This window comes from Carcharhinus amblyrhynchos, chromosome 3 (genome assembly GCF_965287045.1).
Source record: "Carcharhinus amblyrhynchos chromosome 3, sCarAmb.v2.hapA, whole genome shotgun sequence".
Classification (NCBI taxonomy): Eukaryota; Metazoa; Chordata; class Chondrichthyes; order Carcharhiniformes; family Carcharhinidae; genus Carcharhinus; species Carcharhinus amblyrhynchos.
This window is the reverse complement of record NC_137326.1, coordinates 132,892,210-132,906,159: the sequence shown is the minus strand read 5'-3', so window position 1 is coordinate 132,906,159 and position 13,950 is coordinate 132,892,210. Positions and strand designations below refer to the sequence as shown.

The following is a 13,950-nucleotide window of genomic DNA, read 5'->3' as shown; positions in this document are numbered from 1 at the left end:
AGAGTCTCTCCACCTCTATCCTATCCATCCCATTCATCATCTTATATGTCTCAATGAGATCTCCCCTCATTCTTCTAAACTCTAACGAGTACAAGCCTAGTTTATTCAGCCTCTCCTCATAGCTCAACCCCCTCAACTCCGGCATCAGCCTAGTAAACCTCCTCTGCACTCCCTCCAAGGCCAAAATATCCTTGCGTAAGTACGGCGCCCAAAACTGCACACACTACTCCAGCTGCGGCCTCACCAATGCCCTATACAGCCACAGCAAGACCTCCCTACTTTTATATTCAATCCCCCTCGCTATGAAGGCCAGCATCCCATTCGCCTTCCTGACCTCCTGCTGCACCTGCAAGCTGGAATAGGAATAGGAACAGGAGCAGATCACATGGCCACTCAACCCTGCTCACCATCCAATATGATCATAGTTGACCCTCCACCTCGACTCTGCTTTCAACACATTCCCCATATCCCTGATTCCCTGAGAGAACAAAAATCAACCTAACTCAGCCTTAAATCTACTCCACAAACCCCTTAGTCAGACAATCCCAGAAATTCACAATCTTCTTGAGTGAAGAAACTTATCTTGACCTCACTCCAAAATGATTGACAAAATCACAGAATCAGAATCACAGAATCCTACAGTGCAGAAGAGGCCCTTCAGCCCATTGGGTCAGCATCAGCGCAAGAAAGACCCTGACCTGCCCATCTAATCCCACTTGGCCCATAGCCTTGGCTGTTATGGCACGCCAAGTACTTATCCAGGTACTTTTTAAAGGATGGGAGGCATCCCACCTCCAACACCCTTCCAGGCAGCGCATTCCAAACAGTCACCACCCTCTGTGTAAAAGCTTTTCCCCAAATCCCCCCTAAACCTCCAACCTCTCACTTTTAACTTGTGTCCCCTCGTAACTGACCCTTCAACTAAAGGGAACGGTTGCTCCCTATCCACCCTATCCATGCCCCTCATAATCCTGATAACCTCAATCAGGTTGCCCCTCAGTCTTCTCTGCTCCAGGGAAAACAACCGTAGCCCATGCAATCTCTCATCACAATTTAAATGATCCATCCCAGGCAGCATCCTGGTAAATCCTCTGCATCCCCACCAGTGTGTTCACATCCTTCCTATAATGTGGCGACCAGAACTGGACACAGTACTCCCGCTGTGGCCACACCAAAATTCGATACAATTCCAACATGACCTCTCTGTTTTTGTAACCTGTACTCTGATAGATAAAGGTGAATGTGCCTTATGCCTTTTTCACCACCCTATTAACCTGTCTTTCCGCCTTCAGAGACCTTATCTTCAAATTATACTTCTGTGTTCTAGATTCCCAGCCATCAACGACAACTTCTCAGTGTCGACCCTGTCAAAATCTTGCATGTTTCAATCAGGTCATCTCTCATTTTTCTGACCTCCAGAGAATATCAGTCCTATTTACCATGCCACTTATCATAGGACAACTCTGTCATCCCAGGAACCAACTGAATGAACCCTCGCTGTACTGCCTCCAATGAAGATATATCCTTCCTAAAAATCCAATACCATTGACTTCCCCAAGTTGCTCCTTCAAACTTTTTCATTATGTGACTCAATGCTGAATTTTACTGAGTGAAGTGGGATGGCGTGAGGGGTGGGGGGGAGGCATGAAATGTCCATTCCACAGCAATAATAAAACGCAAACAGCAGCAGCATGGAAAATGTGGGATTTGTGCCCTTAACGGCACAGTGGCACAGTGGTTAAGTAATGGGCGGCACGGTGGCACAGTGGTTAGCACTGTTGCCTCACAGTGCTAGGACCCAGGTTCATTTCCAGCCTTGGGTCACTGTCTGCGTGGGGTTTGCATGTTCTCTCCATGTCTGTGTGAGTTTCCTCTAGGTGCTCCGATTTCCTCTCACAGTCTAAGATGTATGGGTTAGGGGGATTAGCCATGCTGAATTGCCCCTTAGTAGGTTCATAAATTCAGTAGAAATAGGCCATTCTGCCCATCAAGTCCACTCTGCCATTCAATCATGGCTGATGAGCTCCTCATCCCCATTTTCCTGCCTTTTCCTCATAACCCTTCAACCCATTATCAATTAAAAATCTAACTCCTCCTTAAACATACTCACTGTCCCAACATTCACCTCACTTTGGGAGAAGCTGTTTCTCCAGGTTAGATGGATTGGCATGGTAAATGTCCATCCCTTGGTCTCTAATATTGTCCGATAATATTCCCATTTAGCCTTAGGAGTTTAACTACTTTAAAGACGCTATACAAATACACATCAGTATTTTTAACTGTTGATCCAGTTTACCGTGAATACATTCATTGCCTCAAACATTCTCTGCATTAATAACAATTTGTAAAAACATTTCTCCTAACTGCTGACAATTTTCAATTGATGACCATCTTGTTAGCAATTTCTCAATCAGAGGACATGTTTTTCTCTTGTCCTTTTTCCTGGTCATCTGGTCTCGAAACATTGGCTCTGTTCTCTCTCCACAGACACTGTCAGGCCTGCTGAGATTTTCCAGCATTTTGTGTTTTTGTTTCAGATTCCAGCATCTGCAGTACTTTTTCAAAAGGTTTTCCCAATCACTGCATCAAAACCCTTGTTTTTTTTCCAATCTTGATTAAACCTCCGCCTAGTCCCCTTTGCTCTTGTGAAAATGGTCCCAATGTCTCGCCATAACCACATGGCTTTTCATTCCATGGTGGCACAGTGGTTAGCACTGATGCCTCACAGAGCCAGGGACCCAGACTCAGTACCCGTCTTGGGTCACTGCGCCGAGTTTTCCCTGTGTCTGCGTGGGTTTCCTCCAAGTGCTCCAGTTTCTTCCCACAGTCCGAAAAATGGATTGATTAGGTGCATTGGCCATGCTAAATTTTTCCTCAATGTACCCAGAGTATGGTGAAAAGGGGATGTTCACACTAACTTATTTGCAGTGTTAATATAAGCCTAGTTATTTGATTTGATTTATTATTGTCACATGCATTAGTATACAGGGAAAAGTATTGTTTCTCGTGTGCTATGCAGACAAAGCATACCGTTCATAGAGGAGGAAACAGGAGAGTGCAGAATGTAGTGTTACAGTCACAGCTCGGGTGTAGAGACGGATCAAAATAATGCGAGGTAGGTCCATTCAAGAGTCTAATGGCAGCTGGGAAGAAGCTGTTCTTGAGTCAGTTGGTATGTGACCTCAGACTTTTGAATCCTTTTCCTGACAGAAGATAGAAGAGAGAATGTCTGGGGTGCATGGGGTTCTTAATTGTGCTGGCTGTTTTTCCAAGGCAGCAGGAAGTGTAGACAAGAGTCAAAGTAAAGTTTATTTATTAGTCACAAGTAGATTTACATTTACTGCGAAAAATCCCCCAGTTGCCACACAACAGCGCCTGTTCAGGTACACTGAGGGGGGAACTTGGCACGGCCAACACACCTAACCAGCACGCTTTCAGACTGTGGGAGGAAACCGGTGCACCCGGAGGGGACCCATGCAGATATGGGGCGAACATGCAAACTCCGCACAGACAGTGACCCGAGCCGAGAATTGAACCTGGGTCCTTGGCACTGTGAGCTGACGGTTCTAACCATTGTGCCACTGTGCTGCCCCGATGGATGGGAGGCCTTTTTGCATGATGGATTGGGCTACATTCATGACCTTTTGTAGTTCCTTGCGGTCTTGTGGAAGAGCAGGAGCCCGTACCAAGCTGTGATACAACCAGAATGAATGCTTTGTGACACTAATAAATAAAATAAACTTGTGTGGAATGGAGAGAAACCTAAAAAGAGACCTGCCAACATCGCACTTGCATTTTTGTATCTCATCACTTGAATGCTAGTACTGTTGTCAGAAGTGATACATTGAAAAGGTATTTGTCAAAAGGCCTGCAGCGGCAGAACAGGAATCAGAGAACATCATTGCCACGTTGTTCATGGCTGAAGGAAAACCTCAGTGCTGATCAGCATGCATGAGTGATGGCTACTGAGCAATGCTTTCAAATAAAAATCACAAAGGCACCCTGAGTATCAGGGCCAATCCTGCTGTTTCCATACTGTGCCTCCGAGGATTCTGTTTTCTGTAATGCCTGTACCAACCCAGTCTGAAAATCCTTATCCATACCAACTCATGATCGGCCTGGGCAGTGATCACAATCGAATAATGGAGCCAAGGTTAACACTGCTCCATTTTAGACAAGAGAAGCTGGGGTTTTTACCGCTAGCCCCCCCTTGTCCAGGGTTGCACAGCTGGATTAGAAAGAAGGGACATTGATTAATAGTTTACAAATCTATTTCTTCAGTTAAGCACCAAATCCTGCTGTAAATCACCCTGTCCAGCTAGACTAAAGCCTCTCACACATTGAGTATCCTTTCCAGCTCTCTGTAGTTGTGAACAATAAAGCACAGACCACTCGGTCTGTCATGCTGTTTCAGTTAGCAGGAAGTTCCTGCCCTTTCCCACAGTCTAATACTCTGGAAGTTAGCATTGAACCTGCTTCTACTCTCTTTTTAAAACTTATTTATTAGCATCACAGGTAGACTTACATTAACACTGCAATGTTACTGTGAAAATCCCCTAGTCTGGCACCTGTTCAGGTACACCGTCAAAACCCATGCACACATGGAGAGAACGTACAGACTCTGCACAGACAGTGACCCAAACACAGGAATCGAACCTGGATCCCTGGTGCTGTGAGGCAGCAGTGCTAACCACTGTGTCACCATGCTGCCCTGAGACAGGATTCAGTTGATGGAATGCATCCCAGGGCACTAAAAGAGAGGGCAGAAGAAATAGCAAATGCACTAGCGGTAATTTACCAAAATTATCTGGACTCTAGGGTGGTTCCCACAGATTGGAAAACAGCAAATATGACACCATTGTTTAACAAAGGAGATAGATAAAAGGCGAGTAACTATAGGCGGTTATCTTCTGTAGTTGGGAAAATGCTTGAATCTATCATTAAGGAAGAAATAGCGAGACATCTGGATATAAATTGTCCCATTGCTAAGATGCAGCGTGGATTCATGATGGGAAGGTCATGTTTGACTAATTTGGTGGAATACTTTGAGAACATTACATGTGCAGTGGACGATGGGGAACCTGTGGATGTGGTATATCTGGATTTCCAAAAGGTATTTGACAAGGTGCCGCACCAAAGACTGCTACATCAGATAAAGGTGCATGGTGTTACGGGTAATGTATTAGCATTGATAGAGGATTGCTTAACTAACGGTCAGCAAAGAGTGGGGGTAAATGGGTGTTTTTCTGGTTGGTGATCAATGACTAGTGGAGTGCCTCAGGGATCAGTGTTGGGACCACAATTGTTTACAATTTGCATAGCTGATTTGGAATTGGGGACCAAGTGTAGTGTGTCAAAATTCGCAGATGTTACTAAGATGGTTAGCAGAGCAAAGTGTGCAGAGGACATTGAAAGTCTGCAAAGGGATGTAGATAACCTAAGTGAGTGGGCGAGGGTCTGACAGATGGAGTACAATGTTGGTAAGTGTGAGGTCATCCATTTTGGTAGGAATAACAGCAAGATGGACTATTATTTAAATGGTAAAAAATTGCAGCATGCTGCTGTGCAGAGGGACCTGGGTGCCCTTGTGCAAGAATCTCAAGGATTTGGTTTGCAGGTGCAGCAGGTAATTAAGAAGGCAAATGGAATTTTGTCCTTCATTGCTAGAGGGATGGAGTTTAAAAACAACGAGGTTATGTTGCAGCTGTATAAGGTGCTGGTGAGGCCACACCTGGAGTACTGTGTACAGTTTTGGTCTCCTTACTTGAGAAAGAATATACTGGCACTGGAGGGGGTGCAGAGGAGATTCAATAGGTTGATTCCGGAGTTGATTCGGTTGGCTTATGAGGAGAGACTGAGTAGACTGGAACTATACTCATTACAATTCAGAAGAATGAGGAGAGATCTTACAGAAACATATAAGATTATGAAAGGAATAGATAAGATAGAAGCAGGGAAGTTGTTTCCACTGGCAGGTGAAACTAGAACTAGGGGGCGTGGCCTCAAAATAAGGGGGAGTAGATTTTAGAACTGAGTTGAGGAGGAACTTCTTCACACAAAGGGTTGTGAATCTGTGGAATTCTCTACCCAGTGAAGCAGTTGAGGCCACCTCATTGAATGTTTTTAAGGCAAGGATAGATAAATTTTTGAACAGCAAAGGAATTAAGGGTTATGTTGAGTGGGTGGGTAAGTGGAGCTGAGTCCACAAAAAGATCAGCCATGATCTTATTGAATGGCGGAACAGGCTGGAGGGGCCAGGTGACCTCCTCCTGCTCCTAGTTCTTATGTTCTCATTTACGTCTCATACAATAGCAGTTGTGTTACAGAGACACAGACACATAGTGACCAATGAACAATCTTGATTTTGTTTTTATTCATGCATGGGGCACGGGCTTCACTGACTAGCCAGCATTAATTGCCCATCCCTAATTACCCTTGGAGGGCATCTGAGAGTCAAGTACATTGCTGTGGCTCTGGAGGCACGGGTAGGCCAGACCGGGTAAGGACGGCAGATTTCCTTCTCTAAAGGACATTAGTGAACCTGGTGGGTTTTCAAACAAACAATGGTTTCATGGTCATAAGTAGATTCTTAATTCCAGATATTTTTTATTGAATTTAAATTTCACCATCAGGTTTGGGATCAAAACTTAGAAAAGAACATCAATGTTAAAGCTGATAGTTTTATGAAAAAATATCTTTGTCCGTAGAAGTTCTTCCGTCTTGTGAGATTTGTGAAGTGAATCGAGAAAATGAATGCAAGATGAATAGTTCCTCGGAGCAATGAAGCATCCTAACTGGCTTCAGCTATCTCAGTTAGACTCATCTGGCTGTCAGGCACCACCATTGGCTATCATGTAATATTGACAGCATCTCTCCCCGGAGACAGGCAGTCACTGAGCTATTCGATCTACATCAGCCATTTATCTTCAGGAACTCATTGTCAGTGCTTCAGCTTGGCATTTAGGAGCTGCTGCCAGCTGCAAATGCCACACAAAAAAAACCCCAGTCACCTTGACCCCCCTCGGTGGGGCGTGTTTCATCATTGCCCTTCTAAATAATTTCTCACTGCCTGAATGAGAGCTGTCAGCCTGCTAAGTCAAGGACGGAGAATAATTGTCTCCACTCCGCAGAGATCCCACTGTTAGAGGCTCCTGCTAAAATATTTAACATAGAGGGAAGAAATGGAAACTTAGGAAAAAGAATCACAAGGACCTGATTAATAACAAAAAAAAAGCAGGTTGAACAATACAATGAAATGTGATGCTGAAAGCAATTTAGCTTGTTTGGCCAAAATCCCGACTTTGAGATAGGTCAGGGGTCAGTAGCCTACAGCTCCAATGCAACTTATTAAGGACTCATGCGTATCTCCTGATCGATCAAATCCGTTTTGATGGGAATTGAATGGCTTGTTTTATTTTTAAAAACCTTTCATTAACATTGTACGAGTGAAGAAGTATCATTCATGTAACAACTGTTTTATAAAGATTCGGTATTTATATAGGACACAATTTCAATTGAGGACGATACAAGATGAGGAACCATTGTGAATTGTGAGTGGAATAGTGTAAAACTTCAAAAGGACATAGACAAGTTGGTGAGATGGGTGGACAAGTGGCAGAAGAGTTAATGCAGAGAGACTTGATTTGGTTTGATTTGATTTATTATTGCCACATGTGTTAACAGACAGTGAAAAGTATTGTTTCTTGCGTACTATACAGACCAAGCATACTGTTCATAGAGAAGGAAAGGAGAGAGTGCAAAATGTGGTGTTACAGTCATAGCCAGGGTGCAGAGAAAGATCAACTTAATACAAGGCAGGTCCATTCAAAAGTTTGATAGCAGCAGGGAAGAAGCTGTTCTTGAATCTGTTGGTACGTGTCCTCAGACTTTTGTATCTTTTTCCCAACGGAAGAAGGTGGAAGAGAGAATGTCCAGGGTGCATGGGGTCCTTAATTATGCTGGCTGCTTTTCCGAGGCAATGGGAAGTGTAGACAGAGTCAATGGGTGGGAGTGTGAAATGATTCATTTTAATAGGACGAATGAAGGAGAGAAAATAGAAATGAAAGGATACAATTCTAGAGGGGTGCAGGAGCAGAGGGATCTGGGTGTATAAGTTCATAAGTCATTGGAAGATGGCAGGGTGGCACAATAGCACAGTGATTAACACTGCTGCTTCACAGCGCCAGGGACCCAGCTTCGATTCCTGGCTTAGGTCACTGTCTGTGTGGAGTTTACACGTTCTCCCCATGACTGCATGGGTTTCCTCCCATTCTGAAAGACGTGTTGGTTAGGTGCATTGATCCGTACAGGTGCCGGATTGTGGTGATGAGGGGACTTTCACGGTAACTTTAAGCCTTACTTGTGACTAATAAAGAAACTTTACTTTAGACAGGTTGAGATGGTTAATAAAGTATACTGGGCTGTATGAGTAAGGGCATAGAGTACAAAAGCAATGCTAGCATCGAATAGAATCCCAACAGGCCTTTTAACCCATTGAGTCTGTACTGACCACAATCCCACCCAGGCCCTATTCCCGCGACCCCTTGCTTTTACCCTGACACTAGGGTCAATTTAGCATGGCCAATCAACGTAACCTGCACATTGTTGGACTGTGGGAGGAAACTGGAGCACCCAGAGGAAACCCATGCAGACATGGGGAGAATGTGCAAATTCCATGCGACGGTGACCTGAGGCTAGAATTGAACCCAGGTCCCTGGTACTGTGAGGCAGCAGTGCTAATCACTGTGCCACCGTGCCACCCCAAATGTTGAACCTGCATAAAACAATGGTTCAGCTCAACTGAAGCATTGCATAAGTCCTGGGCATCCTTGGGAAGGATGTGAAGACATGTGAGAGAGTCCAGCTAAGATTCAGGAGACAGGTCCCAGAGATGAGGAACTTTGGTTATGTAGGGAGGCTGGAGAAGTTCTCCATGTAGAAGAACAGGAGGTATTCAAAATCATGAAATGTCTGGGCAGAGTGGACAGGGAGAAACTGTCGCCATTGCTTAAAGAATCCAGAATTAGCAAGTACGGGCTTAAGGTGATTGGCAAATGAGGCAATGGTGACATGAGGGAAACCTCACTCTGTGCAGCAAGGGGCTAGAGTCTGAAATAGACTCGTGAGCTTGTGGTAGAAGCAGATTCAATTGGACAGCAAGAGGGAATTGGATTACTATCTGTGAAAGTGGAATGTGCAGGGCTGTGGGGAGAAGGCGAGGAAATTGCTCCTTCAGACAGGCAACACAGACGTGCCTTCTCTGCTTTAACCATTCTCTGATAATCTTTATGGCACTTGTCATGATGAAGGTGTAGAAATTTACAGCACTTGCTAAGGCGGAGTTGCCTGAATCATGCTGAAGATGAGGAAGAGATAATCTGGAACTGTGAATTGCCGCAAGTCACTGAATGATTTGCGGAGCTCTTTAGCCTCTGCTGTAACAGTCTACATAATTCTAATGGCAGTTTTGGTGACTGAAGGATTTGTAGTGATGAATGCATCTTGTCCACGAACTTGTGACCACAATGACAATTTTCTTTTCTTCCTCCCTCCAGAGACCAGGTGGATTGTCTATCCCACTGTGTGCCTTCCAGGGAATGGTCTCACTGCACGCTCCAACCACCGGCAAGACCCTCTCCTTATCCACATACGAAATCAGCGGCGAGGGCCGGAAGATAACTCCGGTGGCCAAGAAGGTCGAGGTGTATCGCTCCAAGAGTGTGGGTCATGAGCCCAGCGCCGAGGACACGCCAGGCAGCCTGGCCGACACCAGTGTCAAAATCCACTTGGAAGTGCTGGAGATCTGCGAGAATGAGGAGGCCTTGGACACGGTGTCGATCGTCAGTAATATCAGCCAGTCCTCGGCACAAGCCCGCTCGCCTTCCCTGCGCTACTCGCGACGCGAGAATCGTTTTGTCTCAGTGGACCTGGCTGAGTCAGCCTCCTACTCGCTGCTCATCCCCACCGGCCATTCCGGCAGTGACATCAACATATCGATCCCGGACACGGTGGAGGCTCACAGACAAAACAGCCACAAACAGCACCATCACGGATCCGGTTATCAGGAAGAGATACAGCTCCTGAACGAAGCCTACAGGAGACAAGAGGAAATATCTAATAACTGCTGATTGCTGATGGAGCCAGTATTTCTCATGTGTCATTGTGATCGAATGTATATGTGTGTATGTGTGTGTGTGTGTGTGTTTGTCTGTCTGTGTATGTATGTGTGTGTGTGTGTGTGTGTGTGTGTGTATGTATGTGTCTGTCTATGTGTGAGTCTGTTTCTGTATGTATGTGTCTGTGTGTGTGTCTGTTTCTGTATGCATGTGTGTGTGTGTGTGCGCGTGTGCGCCTCTCTGTATATATATGTGCCCATGTGTCTGTCTGTCTGTGTATGCATTTGTCTGTGTCTGTCTATTTATGTATGTATGTATGTGTGTGTGTGAATTTTTATGTATGTATGTGTCTGTGTGTGTGTGTGTGTGTATCTGTTTATGTGTGTGTGTGTCTGTTTGTGTATGTCTGTGTGTGCGTGTGTGCCTATGCGCGCGTGTGTGTGTGTGTGTGTGTGTGTGTGTGTATGTGGGATGCACTTTCTGATCTCACCACTTAATACTTGGAATCAGATCAAGATCCAGAGGTCTCTTCCTTTTTAGTTTCAAACTATTCATTTGATACATATTTCATCTAATTTCGGTGATTTCTGTACGGCTTCACCTCATAGTTAAAAAAAAAGAATGATGGACCGGGATTCTCCGACCTCGCCCATGGCGGGGGTTCCCCGGTCCCACTGTAGTGAATGGAGATTTGGCTAAGTGCCAAATTCTCCAACCTCGATGATGGGGGGTGAATGTCCATAAAATTCCAGCTGATATATTCACAGCTACAGCATCATGGCATTCGCATGTGTTTTTTCCATTTTCTTCAAGATCGACATTTTACGGGCTTGAATCCTCTTTGCATTTTGCTCCCAAATGTAACCATCATTTGGAGGCAAACCAATGGCGTGGTTTGAAAGATGGCAGAATTTTGGCCTTCAGTGTGATGCCTATGACTGCCATACGCCCAAACCTCCTTTCTCTGTCTTCTGTCTGAATGAAGTCACTCGCAAAACTGGCCCCGACTCTCAGACATGTGCTTCCTCCAATAGCATTTGTTTGCGACGAGGTCTCTGACCTGATTTCAAGGCAGAACAGAAACCAAATGCTATTTTTCTGGCCTGTTCACTGTAATATTTTGAGACTTTTCAAAGAAAACCTCTCCACTCAAACCCGCTCTGTATTATCTGTTTCATTTAATGCATTTTTAAGGCGTATCAGTCACATTCAACATTGGAAAGGCTTTTTAAACATTTATAGCGTAAAACTGAATAAAGTGAGGGTCAAAAAAATATATCGACATACGATATATAGGAGCAGAAGTAGGCCACTTGGCCCCTCGAGCCTGCTCCACCATTCAATGCCATCTGCCTGTAACTTCAACCCTATCGCTGAAATTCTACCGCCACACCCACGGGAAATCAAAGCAGGCACGGAGCGGACAATGGGAAGGTCCATTGACCTCGGGTGGGATTTTCCAGGCTTTTGGGTCGAAAGATCTCTCCCCATATCCTTGCCTATGGATAACCTTTTACCCTCATGTGAATCAAGAATCTATCTAGCTCTGCTTTAAAAATATTCACAGACTCTGCTTCCACTGCCTTTTCAGGAAGACGGATCCCGAGACTTATGACCCTCTGAGAGAAACGATTTCTCCTCATTTCTCCTTGAATAGGCAGCCCCCTCTTTTTAAGCAGTGACCCCTCATTCTAGATTCTCCCACAAGTGGAAACATCCTCAGCACATCCACCCTGCCAAAAACCCCACAGAATCTTAAAGATTTCAATCAAGTCCCCTCTTACTGCAGTGGAAATAATCGTAACCTTGTCAACCTTTCCTTAGAAGGCAACTTGCCATTTCTGGTGTTAGTCTAGTAAACTGTCTCTGCACTGTTTCGAATGCATTTACATCTTTCCCTAAATAAGGAGACTAACACTATAGTTAATACTTCAATGTGGTCTCACCAGGACCCTTGTATAATTGAAACATAGCCTCTAGCCAGTGTGACATTGGTCTATTTTTACCTATTCCACACCAAACTCAATTCCATTGACTCCAATCAAGCTGAGAATCAGATGTATCAGAGGGTGGCATGGTGGCGCAGTGGTTAGCACTGCTGCCTCCCAACACCAGGGACCCGGGTTCAATTCCAGCCTCGGGTCATTGTCTGTGTGAACTTTGCATGTCTTGCCCCGTGTCTGCGTGGATTTCCTCTGAGTGCTCCAGTTTCCTCCCACAGTCTAAAGATGTGCAGGGTAGGCTAATTGGCCATGCTAAATTGACCCTTCTGTCAGGGGGCTTAGCAGGGTAAATATTGTAGTGTTACAGGAATAGCTCCTAGGTGGGACTGTGGTTGGTGCAGACTCAATGGGCTGAATAGCCTCCTTCTGCACTGTTGGAATTCTATGATATGTGTTGTTTAAAGTGCCAAATTCAAGACTCTGTCTCCCAACACAATCTGTATCCAATTTCATTCCCAGTGGGTCTGATGTGTGTGGATGGTAGCAGCATGAGTAGAAACGGTAAATTTTAAGACTCAAAGAAGAGGTTTGGGATTTCATTCATTCCCTGGTTCTCTGCACTGATTATTTCCCAATTTACCCCGACTCTAAGTCCAAGAGAGAGTCACCACACCTGGAATAGGCGAATTCAATTTCCACCCAGGTAAAGGAACTCCAGGTATGCAACATGAGTGAGAAGTCTGTCCATGTGGAAAATGACAGAGTTGCAGATACTTCTTGTAAATGACACAAAGGCCTTTGATTTTGTCCACTATGCAGAGCTGGAGAATCACTTAATCTGATTCAGCTGGAGTAGAAGTTGCGATGCATGTATTTGGAGAGAGGCCAGAGTGTTCATTTCTAACAAATTTGAATAATTTCCCCATTACCTTTCAATGTAATGGATGAACAGATGAAGAGAAGAGTCAGCTCTGCTCTCTTGGAACATCCTGGGGCCAGTCTTGGTGGTCACAATATTTGGACATGTCGCTGACATGACCTTAATGGTGAAGACAAGGAAGAGCTATCCATCGTGGCTAAAGAACTGAGAAACTCAAGTCTGGATTTTGGGTTGAGCGGCAACAAGATTTACAATTCACAGTCTGACAATTTGTCCACAGCAACTGCAAGCGTTAATCAATTTAGATTTCTGGGATCAAAAGTGACCTCACATGGGGATAGCAGGACTGAAATCAGGACAAGGCTAGGAGTGATTGCTTCAACTACATCTCACCCACTGAATGGAGCATAGAGGACATCCATCACCAGCCTGGACATCAAAAAGCAACTTGCAAAATCCCCAGTATTGGACATTGATTTTGATCTTTTTTCATTCATTCATAGGCCATGGGCATCGCTGGCTGGCCAACATTTATTGCCCATCCCTAGTTGCACTTGAGGAGCCGCCTTCTTGAATGCATGTTCTGTGGGTTGATCCACAGTGCCATTAGGGAGGGAATCCAGGATTTGGACCCAGCGACTGTGAAGGAACGGTGATATATTTCCAAGTTAGGATGGTGAATGGCTTGGACGGGAACTTGGAGGGTGGTGTTCCCATTTATTTGCTGCCCTTGTCCTTTTAGATTGAAGTGGTCGTGGGTTTGGAACATGCTGTCTAAGGATCTTTGGTGAATTGCTGCAGTGCATCTTGTAGATAGTACACACTGCTGTTACTGAGCGTTGGTGGTGGAGGGAATGGATGTTTGTAGATGTGGTGCCAATCAAGTGGGCTGCTTTGTCCTAGGTGGTGTCAAGCTTCTTGAGTGTTGTTGGAGCTGCACCCATCCAGGCAAGTGGGGAGTATTCTATCACGCTCCTGACTTGTGTCGATAGGCTTTGCGGAATCAGGAGGT

At 45.0% G+C, this 13,950-nt stretch overlaps 1 protein-coding gene across 1 annotated transcript in view; it reads left to right on the top strand.

Moving 5' to 3' along the window:
- LOC145341267 (putative G-protein coupled receptor 149) overlaps window positions 1–10,184 on the top strand; it is a 147,546-nt gene extending 137,362 nt beyond the window's left edge. The window contains exon 8 of the mRNA XM_080186192.1: window positions 9,555–10,184. Coding sequence (XP_080042318.1) covers window positions 9,555–10,127 — 573 coding nt within the window. The 3' untranslated portion in view covers window positions 10,128–10,184. The remainder of the gene's footprint in view (window positions 1–9,554) is intronic.
- Window positions 10,185–13,950: the final 3,766 nt, after the last annotated feature.